At 38.9% G+C, this 13,660-nt stretch overlaps 2 protein-coding genes across 5 annotated transcripts in view; both read left to right on the top strand.

Moving 5' to 3' along the window:
- Positions 1-2,000: 2,000 nt before the first annotated feature.
- On the top strand, positions 2,001-3,939 carry LOC104423468 (putative disease resistance RPP13-like protein 1). The gene has a single exon (XM_039306464.1). It carries the CDS (start codon positions 2,537-2,539, stop codon positions 3,920-3,922), a length of 1,386 nt encoding a protein of 461 aa, XP_039162398.1. The 5' UTR covers positions 2,001-2,536; the 3' UTR covers positions 3,923-3,939.
- Positions 3,940-3,996: 57 nt separating this feature from the next.
- Positions 3,997-13,660, top strand: part of LOC104430604 (ABC transporter F family member 3-like) — a 38,267-nt gene continuing 28,603 nt past the window's right edge. For 2 of the 4 annotated variants that reach the window (XR_005548346.1, XR_005548347.1), the window contains exons 1-5: positions 3,997-6,898; positions 6,990-7,427; positions 8,625-8,798; positions 8,899-8,978; positions 9,443-9,505. Coding sequence is in view for 1 of the 4 variants with exons in the window: in XM_039306463.1 (XP_039162397.1) it covers positions 7,385-7,427; positions 8,899-8,978; positions 9,443-9,505; positions 9,598-9,759 (348 nt within the window). In the remaining 3 variants the exon portion in view is untranslated. Of the gene's footprint in view, positions 6,899-6,989; positions 7,428-8,624; positions 8,799-8,898; positions 8,979-9,442; positions 9,506-9,597; positions 9,798-13,660 lie in introns of those variants that run through there. The other 2 variants (XR_005548348.1, XM_039306463.1) reach the window with 2 other exon arrangements.

Below are 13,660 nucleotides of genomic sequence, written 5' to 3' on the forward strand. Positions count from 1 at the left end.
TGGAAAACGTTAACACGACGGTAACACTATTAAATAGCTATTAGATGTTCATATTGGCATCCAATATGGTATTTTGAGTTGTTACCATATTAACAGAGACATTCGATGCAAAAATTGTCTAATCCAACACACACAAACTCTCTCCTTATCACCCAACTTCTAGGGCAAGTGAACCATGTCAATAAAATCATTACGACATAGCAACTTATTTGGCAAACACCCCAAATTGAGCAAAATTTGAGGCAAAAAATAAAACAGAGAGTAATCCTGATTTAATGCGTGGAAATGTCACTAGTAATGATAACCAAGACATTCACATGGCCAAAGTCTTGGTCTTCCCGGAATCTATTAAAGTTTTTGTCCCGTTAGCTCTTTTCCACTTTTGCTTCACTTTCCAGACAAATAAGCACATGGCATCTAGTGAAATCTCTAATGATATTCTTTGAATATCAAGAAACAAGCACTTGTGGACGAAAAGTACGTCATTTTCATTTCTTTAACCACTGATGTACATGTGAAAAGCACCCAAAATTGAATGGATGACAGAGTGCTCTAGCCTTGTCCCAAGAAAACATCGGTACTACTTCAATACTTTTGACATATATAATTATCTAAAAAGTCATAAACCCATTATACAACATTTAATTCAATCTTAAAATTTTCAATTTGAACAATTTAATCATAATTTCTTTTTTTATGATTTACCAATGTAATCCTTTATGGTTATGCCACGTAGGATGATCAGTACTCACATCAGTGATTTTTTTTGCCAAAATTGACCGAAATGATTACATTGTCAAATTGTCAAAGGTTTAGGACTAAATTGACCAAATTGAAAAGTTTATAGTTGAATCGGTGACCGTACTATAAATTTAGGATATTTTGGATAATTATCCCGTGACTTAACAACTATCATTAATGATCGCCTTGTAATAATACATGATGAGGAAAATTAGGGAATATTTATTGGCTTACAATTATATATATATATATATATATATATATATATATATATATATATATATATATATCTACACACATATGTATACACACAAATTATTATCTACGAAAAAACACTCTTAGACAAATTAGTTGTGGTAGACCAGACAGACAAATAAAGAACATATAAATGTGCCAATGTTTTCAGATGAATAAAAGAAATCACAGTAAAGTTTTAAATTATGTATGCCTGAACACTTCCAATTACATGTACATAGAAAAACTCTATCTTCAATAAAATGTTTGGTAATCCACTAAAATATTTCAAGTGGAAGAAAAGAAGAATCTTAGGCTTAAATATATACTAAATCTCCAATTACATGCACGTGTGTACCAAACTACCTGAGCATATACTTTTGTTGATTTGGGCGAGGAGATCAAAGGGAAAGCAATGGAATTGGCCCAAAAAAGGGGCAAGGACAACACTTTATTTTTCGAATTTTTATGATCGAAATTATTTGAGAAAGAAATCAACATCGAGAACTTTACAGTCTCCATGTGTGCTAGACATTTAGCCACTGAAATATTTTCGCAATGGCATGAAATTAACAAAACCTATTCTCTTTCACATGAAAGAACGACAAATCTTAATAAAGAAATTATTAAAGTGAGACCAGGCAATGAATCGAGAGGATGAATTTTTAGGATAAATATCACGTAAACAAAAGTATGTTTAAGATTTGAATCTAGACCAATAATCTCAAGAACCGATACCTTAAAGTTAGCCAAATTTGAAAAAATTGAGGTACTTCATTGAACAAAAAAAAAGTTTAGAAAATGAACACAAGTTTAGGTATTTATTGTATCATTAGCCCTAACTTCTAAAACGCTCAAAGAAAAATCTCAAGAAAATATTGTCTACGAAGGTGACTATAAGGTGGTGATGTTGGAAATGTCACCCTAGAAGTGGTCTTTACAGCGACAGTGTGGCAGAGGCCGTGGTCTTTTTTAGATTTTTGCTTTTGTTCTTTTTAGATTTTCTCTTTGTTTTTTTTTTTCTTTTATTGAGCTTAAATTTGAAAAGATACGCGAAAGTCTAGACATAATTCTGAATAAATATATGAAAAATCACAATATGAATGAACCCGAAAAGAGTTGGATGAAAATTGTAACATCATCAAATTTAAGCACGACGTGTAAAGCGCGGAAGTTCTGCTAGTAAAGAAAAAAGAGATATTCACATTGGGATGGAAGACGAGGGATGTGAAAGTGAAGCAACAAAGTGGTCCTACAAAGTCTTGGTATTTCTGAAATCTATTAAAGTTTCTTTTCCATTTGCTCCTTTTCACTTTTGCTACTCTATCAACAAAGAAGGCACATGATATCCAATAAAGTTGCTGTAGAGATTCTCTAAATATTACGAAACAAGCACTCGTGGACAAAAAGCATTTTACTTCGATTTGTCTAACCTCTTGTGTGCATCCTTGAAAGTCATGGTCTTCTCGGACTTCATAGTTTTCTCTTTTGATTAGCTCACTATCACTTTGCTTCCCCATAACCCTTGTTGTTCTCTACAGACTACAGTGACTAATTCGCCATGGCCATTGGAGAGATCTTTTTGAGTTCCCTCATTCAGGTCTTGCTCGACAAGTTGGTTTCTATGGGATTGGACTATGCGCAACGGGAAGGAATCAGCCCGACCCTGCCCTATAAGTGTGAGAAGATGTTGGAAACAATCAATGAAGTGCTTGATGATGCAGAGGACAAGCAACTCGATGGTGACCATTTAGTGAAGCGATGGCTGGACAATGTTAGGGACTTGGCCTATGACCTGGAAGACTTGCTTGATGAGTTCGAGATCGAAGCCGCTCAAGCCAAGTCAGAGGCAGAATCCAGCACAAGCAGAGGTCAATTAAAAAGGAAGTTCCCTTTCTTTAGCCGACCGCACTCGCTTACATCTGAAACCAAGTTACTAGAGATCGCCGACAGGTTTGAAGAGATTATCAAGAGGAAGTCTCTCCTAAGCTTGAGAAAGAATGTTGTGGACAGATCCCAATACACCGACGAAAGGCTCCCCAGCACTAGTCTGTCAGAGACTCAATTTTCGGGGGAGAAGGAAGAAGAGCAGATACTCGAACTACTGACCGGTGAAGCCGAAAATGGCAATACCACATTGAGCATAGTCCCCATAGTTGGGATGGGTGGTATTGGAAAGACAGCGTTAGCTCAGCGGCTATACAATGATGCCAAAGTGAGTAGCTACTTTGAAAAGAGAGCATGGGTTTGTGTTTCTGATGTTTTTAATGTTCTTGACATAACGAAGACTATTTTGCGGTCGATCACTGAGGTGTCTGATGAGGGTGAAGATCTTAATAGGCTTCAAGTTAAGTTAAAGGACAGTCTATCAGGGAAAAAGTTTCTTGTGGTTTTAGATGATGTTTGGAATGAAAACTACGGACGATGGACCACCCTCTTGAAGCCATTTGAAGCTGGGGCTAAAGGAAGTAAGATCATCATAACGACTCGCAACTATACTGTTGTTTCCATAACAGGAGCTTCATCGTATCCTTTGAAGGAGTTGTCCCTTAATAATTGTATAAGCTTATTAGCCTTTCATGCTCTTAAAATGAAAAATTTTGAGAGGCACCGAGACCTTGAAACAATAGGCAAGAAAATAGCCGAAAAATGTAAAGGTTCACCTTTGGCAGCAAAGGTATTGGGAGGTCTTCTACGTGATAAAAGGAATCCTGATCAATGGGAAGCTATCTTAAACAGCAGAATGTGGGATCTTCCAATGGGAGAAAATGATGAGGTTATTCGAGTTTTGAAATTGAGCTACGTCCATCTTCCTTCTTATTTGAAGAGATGTTTTGTTTATTGTGCAATATTTCCCAAGGATTACGAAATCGAGAGGGATGAGCTAGTGCACTTGTGGATAGCAGAGGGTTTTTTAATGGAGGAAGATCAAAAAATAATATCTTGAAATGGGGACAAGCTCACTTCGATGAGTTAGTAGCTAGATCATTTCTTCAACAATCGAGTGTCAACGCATCTAAGTTTTCAATGCATGATCTTTTGAATGATCTAGCAAAGTCAATTGCGAGTGGGACATGCTTTAACTCTGAGTCTCAGCTGGCAGATAATGAAGATGATGCATCTCCTGGAAAAGTTCGTTATGCATCATTCACCTCATCGCATTATGTTTTATCAAAATGCATAAGAGCATATCATCAAATGAAGGTACTAAGAAGTTTAATATTCTTGTATGATGGATCTGGTTGGGATCGCAAATTCTACATTTCCAACAAAGTGCTACATGACTTGCTAACAAAATTAAAGTACTTAAGGGGGTTCTCCTTAAGTCATTGTTACATCATTGAGGTCCCAGATTGTGTTGGTGATTTAAAATATCTTCGCTATCTCAATTTCTCGTACACAAAAATAAAAAGGCTACCTGAGTCAATCAGCAACTTGTGCAAATTACAAGCTTTGATCTTGAAAGGTTGTCAAGAGCTTTCTTCATTGCCTCAAGGAGTTACAAAATTGGTCAGCTTACAGTTTCTTGATATTAGAGATACAGGGAGTCTAAAGGAGATGCCATTGAGCATCGGTAATTTGAAGAATCTTATGATCTTGTCCAAGTTTGTGGTAGGATCAGATAAAGGGTCACAGTTAAAGGAGTTAAAGAACTTGCCATACCTTCAAGGAGAATTGTTCATATCAGAATTGCAAAAGGTGGAAGCAGTCAAAGATGCAGTCAAAGATGCAGTCGATGCTAATTTAATTACAAAGAGAGGCCTTAGCAACTTATTCTTGCATTGGGGTGAAAATTTTGGAAATATGCGAAATGAGAAGCATGAAGCACTGGTGCTTCACTCTTTGCGACCTCACACTAATCTTGAACATCTCTCTATCTCGCACTATGGTGGTGCAAGATTCCCCTCATGGTTAGATGGTCCATCTTATTCTAAGATAGTTTCGTTATGCTTACGGGACTGTCCTAATGTCACATCGCTTCCGCCACTTGGACAACTACCTTCACTTAGAGAATTATCTCTTGAAGGTCTACATGCAATAAGCAAGATAGGCCCTGAATTTTACGGAGGCAAAAAGCCTTTTTCATCCTTAACAACTTTGAAGTTGGAAGAGATGTTGGCATGGAAGGATTGGTCCCATTGTGTTGGGGGTCAAGAAGAAGATGTCCCATTCTCTTGTCTTCAGCATCTAGTTGTCCGAGGATGTCTTTCATTGGTCGGGACATTGCCTGGTCAACTTGATCTTCTCAAGAAGCTAGAAATTCATTCATGCTCGCATTTGAATAGCTCAACCAATGTGGTTTGTCTCCCATCTCTCTCTAAGTTATCCCTTGAGGATTGTAACGAGGAGATCTTAAAAATCTTGGTCAACCTAACCTCTTTGACTGTTCTCAGAATTGTGAATCTTGCAGAGCTTGTTTGCCTTGATCATGGGTTTACGAGCTACTTGGTTCATTTAAAGAAGCTTTATATAGGACGGTGTGACAAGCTAGAACACTTGTGGCAAAATGGAAATGAGATACAAAATCTTGGTTGCCTTCAGAGTGTAGTCATTGATAGTTGTCCTCAATTCACATCTTTTGTGGCTGGAGACAGAGAAATGGAGCTATCCTGCAACCTTGAAAAGATGAAATTGAGAAATTGCACGAGTTTACAAAAGCTTCCAAGCAAGATGTACAAATTAAGAGATTTGAACATTGAGAATTGTCCAAAAATCATGGGACTAAGAATTTCTCAAGATGACCCCGGTAGCAATAACTTGATATCTCAACTTGAATTTCTTAACATAAGTAAATGTGATTCTTTGATATCATTTCCGTTTGCCAAGGGTAGACTTGCTTCTCTTAAGCAACTTATTATTGAGAAGTGTGAGGGGGTGGAGTCCCTTAAAGAGATCATAGCAGAATCGTTGGATTGTTTGAGTATAAAGAGATGCGAGAATTTGGTGAGTCTACCGCGATGCCTTCACACGCTCTCCCATCTCACTTGGTTGAGTATACACATGTGTCCATCATTGGAGATAGAGGACTTTCCTCCCCTTCCCAACACCCTGGTGAGACTTGAACTTTGCTCGCTTCCTAAGATGAAGTCTCTACCAAAGGAGTGGCATCATCTTACGTCCCTCCGGTGGCTAGTAATTTCGGGCTGTGAAAATATCAAATGCTTGCCCGAAGGAGGTTTGCCTCCCAATTTGCGGGAGTTTTTTATTTGGGGGTGCGAGAATATGAAGCAACCAGTGAGAGAATGGGGCTTACCCATGCTCACATCCCTCGAGCGTATGCTAATGGAGGGAAACAGCATGGGAGGGGAGGGAGACAAGGTGTGGTTTCCTTCTGAGGAAGACAACGAGGATGCCTGGAGTCTTCTCTTTCCTTCCTCTCTAACCTATCTTCACTTGAGAAATATGAGGAATGTGGAAAGACTATCAAGCGGTCTTCGCAACCACTCTCTCCGAGCGTTAAGGATTTCCGATTGCCCGAAGTTGAGGTACTTCCCCGAGGATGGCCTCCCTCCCTCCTTCCGCCAATTGTCCATATATAAATGCGAGAATCTGAAAGATCGATGCTTAAAACACACCGGCGACTATTGGCCCCTCATCCAAGAGATCCCTCTCATCTACATTGATGGCGTTCGGATCCAATAAATTGATTCATCCTGGTACGGTCAGCTTTGCGAGGGCTCGGGTAAGTTTATGGTCTTGAAAGCATCGGTTTCCATTATGTTTCCTCAACTCGATGCTCAATGCAAATCGATTTCCCCGTGGAGATGCTCCACATGAATTTCCAGAAATCCAAGAAATCCTCAACGTCGGCATCGATTGGGTTCTCAAATCCGATGAAGTGAAATCGATCCACTTTCGCTTTCATTTGCTAACCGCCGCAATTCGATCCCTTCCATCTACGGTCGGATTTCTAAGGGTTCGGGTAAGTCCTTTCGTCTTGAATGCATCGATTTCGTGTTTCCGTTCTTCAGTTCGACGCTTAATTACGAAGTAATTTCTTCCGATGCGTGCAGACGTTTGCTTCTTGTGTTGAAGTACTACTGAAATTCAGAGCTGAAAAATTGATGATTAGCTGCTTGAATATCCAGCAAGAGTTGATGATGATGATATTCTTGTATGCCACAACTGCATCCGTGTCCACTACTGCCTTGGGCTGGCTTTTTCTCTTTAGCCACCGCAAAGCTCTTTCGAACGGCAAGCAATTCAGCCTCCTCTGCAGGCAACCATCTCCCCTGTTTCAATTCTGGCCTCAATCCCAACAATTTTTGTGCGAATATGGATACGAGATTCTGAAAAATCGAGATGTTCGAATGTCACTGGCGACTATTGGCCCCTCATCTAAGAGATCTCTTTCATCAGCATTGATAGCTGTCGGATGCAATGAAGTAAAATCAATCATGCCCGAGCCATGATAAAAGATTTGTCTCCGTTGACTGCTTTTTATTCCTCAGGTAATGCTTTAAACCTCTTTTATATTTTCGCTTTCATTTGTTAACTGTCGGGATTCATTCGTTGATGCAATGTAAGTTTTTGATTTTCAAGGCATCAATTTTAATTCTGCACCCCCAATTCGATGCATAATGTGAACTGATATTTTCCCATGGAGGTGTTTCCCAAATTGACAGTTGGGAGGGTGTTCTCGTTGGGTTGGATCTGCTTTGTTTTGTTGGACAATAAATTGTATGACGAAATGCTCACAGTGGTGCCTCTTGATGACATATCTTCAACTCTACTAGATGCGCAAAAAATTTACTTATTTTTTCACTTGAGTAACCCACTGTACAAACTATGAATGAAAATGCATTATGCTTTGCATGAGAATCACCAAGAATCATAGCATTCCACAATCAAATTCGTCTGCATTTTCAGTGCTTGTTGTATGTTCTCTTCCCCCGACATCTTTTTCTCGTGCCCCAGCTCACTAATACCTTTGAGATTTGTATTGGCAAAACCCCTTGGAGCGATCACTTGGAAACGCTTTTGAGGTAGGGCTAATGCTGTTAATGTCACGTCTCATTTTTGCAATTTACAGAAAATGAAGAAGCACTTAGTTTTATTTGGTGCATTGATGTGTTCTAAATTTTCTTCTAGCGAATATGATCTAAATAAGAATAATCTCTCTCAAAATCCAAAAACGTGATTATTTATGTGGAAGCTGTGATATGATTGAGAAGAAAGGGGATTTTTTTTTTTTTAATAATTTATAGTTTTCTTTATCATCAAGAACCTTCTTTTTGTTCTTTACCAAAAACAAGAACCTTCTTTTTGTTAATGATGATCCTTCTTAGTTTTAAGCAGTCTATTTAGGGCAGCTCATGGCTCCAAGCTTTCGATACAACTCCAATTCATGATAGGATCAATATTCATAAACCACCTTCCATTTGGGTCTTGATCACTCTTGGGTTAGGAACTATTACTTACAGCTTCTTAAAAAAATTTAGCTAATAATCTCATGCTTAATTGGTCAAGATTGTAACGATATGCTGCCTCCCTTTGCGTTTGCATTGTTAGTAGTGACCTCTGAGGAAAATCTATTCAGTTCTTTACAGTACCAGTTGTTTGCGTTTACTCCAGCTCAGTATAAAATTCCGTCATACATTATGTCATTTTATCTGATATTACCTTCTTATGCGGCATTCTACCTGCAGGGAGTTCTGGAACAAAAGCTTCGATCTCACTTGTGTTCCTTTGGTGTAACGGGAAATCTTGCAGTTCAACCAATATATACCTTGTTTGATACATCTCCTCCCTCTCTGCTACAATAGGATGCGTAAATTTTTTGTTGAAGTAATTTTGGATGACATTGTGAAGTTCTATTAGAGGTTAGTTAATTTGTAATCTGAATTGCAGTTCGCTCTGTAATTTATCCGTGGCTTTTTGGATGTTATTGCACATATAACATGGTGCTTTGGCCATAAATAGGTGGTCAGAAAATCAGAGCTGCATTTACTGAGATTCAGGGAGCCTCCATAGTTTTGCTCGACGAGCCATCCAATCATTTGGTAAGTTTACTCATTTTTCTCCACTTTTATGACTTATATTGCTTTTTCCAGTTAGCTTGACATTGTCTTGCACTAATTGAACTTATCGGAATGTGGTCTTTACATCGAAAATACAATAGAACCATTCGGTAATTACAGCTGCAGGGAGCATGTTATCATACATCTAACTTATTATGGAATGGCAACCAATGTGAATGTTCCAACTTGCAAAATATTGGAATAGAATAGTTATGCTAGCCTGAATTACAGAAATTTATAATACCGAGTAGTTCCAATATCTGTGCCCATGGGCAATATTGGGCTTTGCACATAATAAATATGGAAATCTTTTTGTTTTTAAATGTGGAATTTAAGTTCTGCTTTAATGACCAGTGACTACTATGGCATTATCTTTGTGAATTGTCAGTTTCTTGTCTAAGGATAGATGAGTATGATTATGTGTATTTAACCATCCCCAACTGTAGGATTTGGATGAAGTTGAGGCACTCATTCAAGGTCTGGTCTTGTTCCAAGGAGGAATTCTGATGGTGAGATTGATTTTTCTTGCCAACACACCTTAATTTGACCAATGATGGATCGTCTTTACAGCTAACAGCCATCTTTTCACCTTGATTTGCAGGTTATTCATGATGAGCATCTAATGTCTGGAAGCGTAGACAAGATCTGGGTGATTTCTCAAGGCAAGGTGGCGCCTTTCCATGGGAATTTCCAGGCTCACAAGAAGATACTTCAATTCTCATTGAATCAGGGAAGTTTAGCTCTTGTCATCAACCAAGACTAAGAGTGGTTCAACAGGATCAATCACATTACCTTACAAAACATAAAATGAGGCTTTGTTACGGAGAAAGTAAAAAGGATGAAGAGAGGGTTGCTGCTGATATACGGGATGTACTCACGATTCTGACGGCCCTCGTTTGTCATTTTGATTAGGGCTCATGGAAGGATAGAGTCTTAAGTTTTTGACATTGAATATGCAGTATCATTTGCTAGTAGCTTGAAAAACTGAACGGATTGCAGATCCGGTAATAATTTATAACCCTTTGCCCATTTTTATCTTAGCAACGAGTTCATTTGTTGTGCCCTGAAGTTTGACACGGAAGTGCTTTTTATTTTGCATTAATATTGACTTTCATTTTCTCCTTTTTTTTAATCTTAAACTCTTGAAACTTTTGCACAAATGCACAATGTTGACATATGAATTCACTTATATATTTCCCATTTTTTCCCTAATTTGGATAAGGTTGTTAATTTATACATGAACAGAGAAGTTTCTTTTACTTGAACTTAATTCTACACAAGCGAGTCCTTTGATTTGCCGGAGCAACCTAGGGGATAATTCTTTTATCATGTACTACATATTATGTTCTTTTCTTATTTTACAACATCCCACCTTTGTATTTCTTTGCATTTTCCCAGCATCTTTTTCCTTGTGCCCTTAGCTCGTTCACTGCGGTTGTTTTGCAGATACCATGGTGATCTGTATTGGCAAAATCTCTTGGGAGGATCACATGCGAACGTTGCTGAGGTCAGATTAATATGGTCAATTATATGTGTCATTTTTCCAAATTAAAGAACACGAAAAAAACAAGCTTCTTATTATCATTTGGTGCACTGATATGTTCTGAATTATCATTTGCTGCCAATCAAGTTATGAAAGACATCTCTAGAAAGTTTGCATTTGTGCTCTTGGACGGCCCTCCAGAAACCACTTTACTGGCTGCTGTAAGTAACAATAATTTTCATGTTTTCATTCTGGGGATATCTCTCTCTGTCTCTTCCTCCACCTGCGATCTGTCTAATCCTTTATGTCTTAATCATGCAGGATGTTGGTGGAAGTGTCCCTTTCTTCTGGGGAAGTGATTGCGAAGGCAATCTTGTTCCCTTGGACGATGCAGAAGTCGTGAACAAGGGCCGTGGGAAACTGTTGCACCATTCCCTAAAGGTAATTATCTTCACGGATCATAAATGCAGTGTCACTGGAGTTATTCCGAGCATTGGAACATGAAAAGTAAGGATGGATGAGCTCTGCTGATAGGAGAATGTTATGTAGTTGGGCAACATCGTGTTGGAAAAATTGGTTCCGAACCTAAATCTATAATCTTAAGTTAAAGTGGTGTTCTTTACCTGTATGCATGTTTTGAAATGTGCATTTTAACCTACAAAGTTGCTCTTCCAATGTTTTTCGAGCACCAAATCGTTCACCTTTTAACATTACCTTCTTTTTTGAACTCAGGATGGTTCTTCAGCAGCTTTGGAGGTTTGCGGAGTTATAGCACCCACCTTATGAGGTGAAGCCAGTTCTTGGGGTGGATAGCTTGGGCCAAGTGCGGGCGGTACCACATTCAAAGTGGTGCAGAGACTAAGGAGTCTTAACATAACTAGGGTTGGGAGTGCTGCAAACTGGTCCTTGCACTACCTAGTCACATGGTTTGTGGCCCTTTTTTGGCCAGCCATTAGCTATTTGATGGCTTTTTCGTTGCCTACTACCTAGTCACCCTTTCTCATACATTGACAATTTTCAGCTCTAATGGTCGGTTGCTCCATGTTGAGAGTTTGAGATGACGTTGTTTTATGCAGCTGTATTTGTTGCTTATAAAACCAAGCCTCTCCAGAACCTGATCATGCTATGTGCAATAATATCTTTCTAGCATTTCATTAAGCCATCATGCAGAGTTCATTCAATGTAATGTTTCTTCACTTAGATGTCTATTATGTAACTATAATCTGCCACTAATGCTTACAAAAATTCTTGATATCCACTTATTTTTGTTTAATTCCTCTGCACGAAATTCGCATACATGTTCATGGATCTCCATGCAACATCAAGTATACTGTGAATATCATGCTTAAATCAGGTCTATGTAGACTCAGTATCGACTTTCTCACAGATTTTGACAGACTTCTAGATATTTTATTTAGTCTCCGTGGTATGATCTGGTAAGTTCCAATAAAGTACATAACTAGAGGAAGATATGGCGCAAAAAGGATATAGCTTCAACTTCGTAGGTTTGGGGCATCAAACGCCTTGCGACACGCTTCTCCCACATTGCCGTGCACCCATTAGAAGATTTTATACAATTTAGCCCTTTGATGGTTGCCCGCTGAAAAATTGCAATTTGGGGATGGCACCATGCTCATACTAGTTCTTGTAAATCTCAAGAACCAACAACAAAATGTTTGGTGTAAACCAGCGATGCATACAGCAGCTGTGGTCCATGTGCACTGCCACATTAAATTCCTCAGCTATCTTAAGTAAGCGTGAGAGCATTTGTGCCAATTTTTGCAGCAATTCGGAATCTATTAGTGTCAAAACAAGATGAGCTGAAAAATCACAACTCACATGATTTGACAGTTTCAGCTGACCTGGTACTCTTCAAGTTCTCCCCTACTAGTCAACTCCACTCGAAACAGAGCAATCACTGAATCCACTAATCTGAAATATATTGCTCGCCCAAGGTCAGCCATGCACACCTCACAAAATCTGTGCAGTTTGATTCTCAAGCAGTCTTACCAATAATTTAAATGGTTCTTCAGACACTGTGGCAGCCGGACCTAGAAGCAAGTTGTATTCATGCTCATAAGTACAGGCACGGGCATAAATGATCTGCAAATTCATGGAAAGACTAGATTACAGCAAGTACACTAGCCAGAAAAGAAGGAAGAGTTGCCAACAGTGTGGAAGGCATTGCTTAAATTATCTAGGACTGCACCAGGATCCATGCCAAATCTCTCAGCTATTGGTACAATTCGATCAGGGCAACTGCAGGTGTACCAAGTCAAGAAAGTGCATATGCACTTACTTGGACGTAAGCCCAGTATGAAACAAAAGCAGCTTTTTCTAGGTTAAGTAAAAGACCGACGGATTATTTTAGGATACAAAGTTCCATCTGTATCAACGTAAGCTGCCTTGCCATTCCACATCTCATGTGAGTAAGCAGCTGGAAAAATTGTTAGGATCATGGAATCCAGAAACCATAACTAAAGAGTGATGGAAAGAGGGGAAATACTGTTGTAGTTTTCTAACGGTTATGACAAACTACGTTCTCTTAGCCTCTTCCCTACTTGGTTTGAACCACTGCATATCATGCATTCCAATATACTGACTGCAGATTACAGAAAATGACAGTGCCATTCTCCCAGACTCACCTGATACACACGTTCTGATGCCACGATCAACCACAACTGTATTTCCTTATGAGAAATTCAATCACCAGGTTACCATTTGCCTTGTTCATCTAGGAAACATAAAATACAACAGAAGTTAATGCTGGAGACCTAAAATGCAATTCAGATCAATCTGAGTAGAAACACACAGGGTATGTGCAAGCTGAGTTTTCCCAGAGCTGAAGTGACGTTAGCAGCATTTTCTGACAAAACCAACTAACAAAATGTCTTACTTATCTCCTTATGCTGATGCATGTGGCCTCCAAGCTGGATCAAAAGGATTCGATAAGAGGGCAATTGCCCTGATTTACTTAGCTTCACAATGGAAAAGAGGTTGGTAACCGATCAGCTCATCCACTTTCGACAAGAATTCACGATGCCTCAAAAGCTGACGAGGGTCCAGTTGAAGCATTTAGAGGGGGAAAAGGTTTAGTGTGCTCTTGACAGGAGCTTATGAAGGTGCAGAGCTGATTCAGAAATCTCTGCTGGTTATTTGGAAGGAAAAGGTCCTAAGCCTT

The sequence above is a fragment of the Eucalyptus grandis genome, chromosome 2 (genome assembly GCF_016545825.1).
Source record: "Eucalyptus grandis isolate ANBG69807.140 chromosome 2, ASM1654582v1, whole genome shotgun sequence".
NCBI classification, from domain to species: Eukaryota; Viridiplantae; Streptophyta; class Magnoliopsida; order Myrtales; family Myrtaceae; genus Eucalyptus; species Eucalyptus grandis.

What these genes read in the sequence shown, in the direction of transcription:
- LOC104423468 (XM_039306464.1), top strand. Translation starts at nt 2,537, where the DNA reads ATGGCCATTGGAGAGATCTTTTTGAGTTCCCTCATTCAGGTCTTGCTC.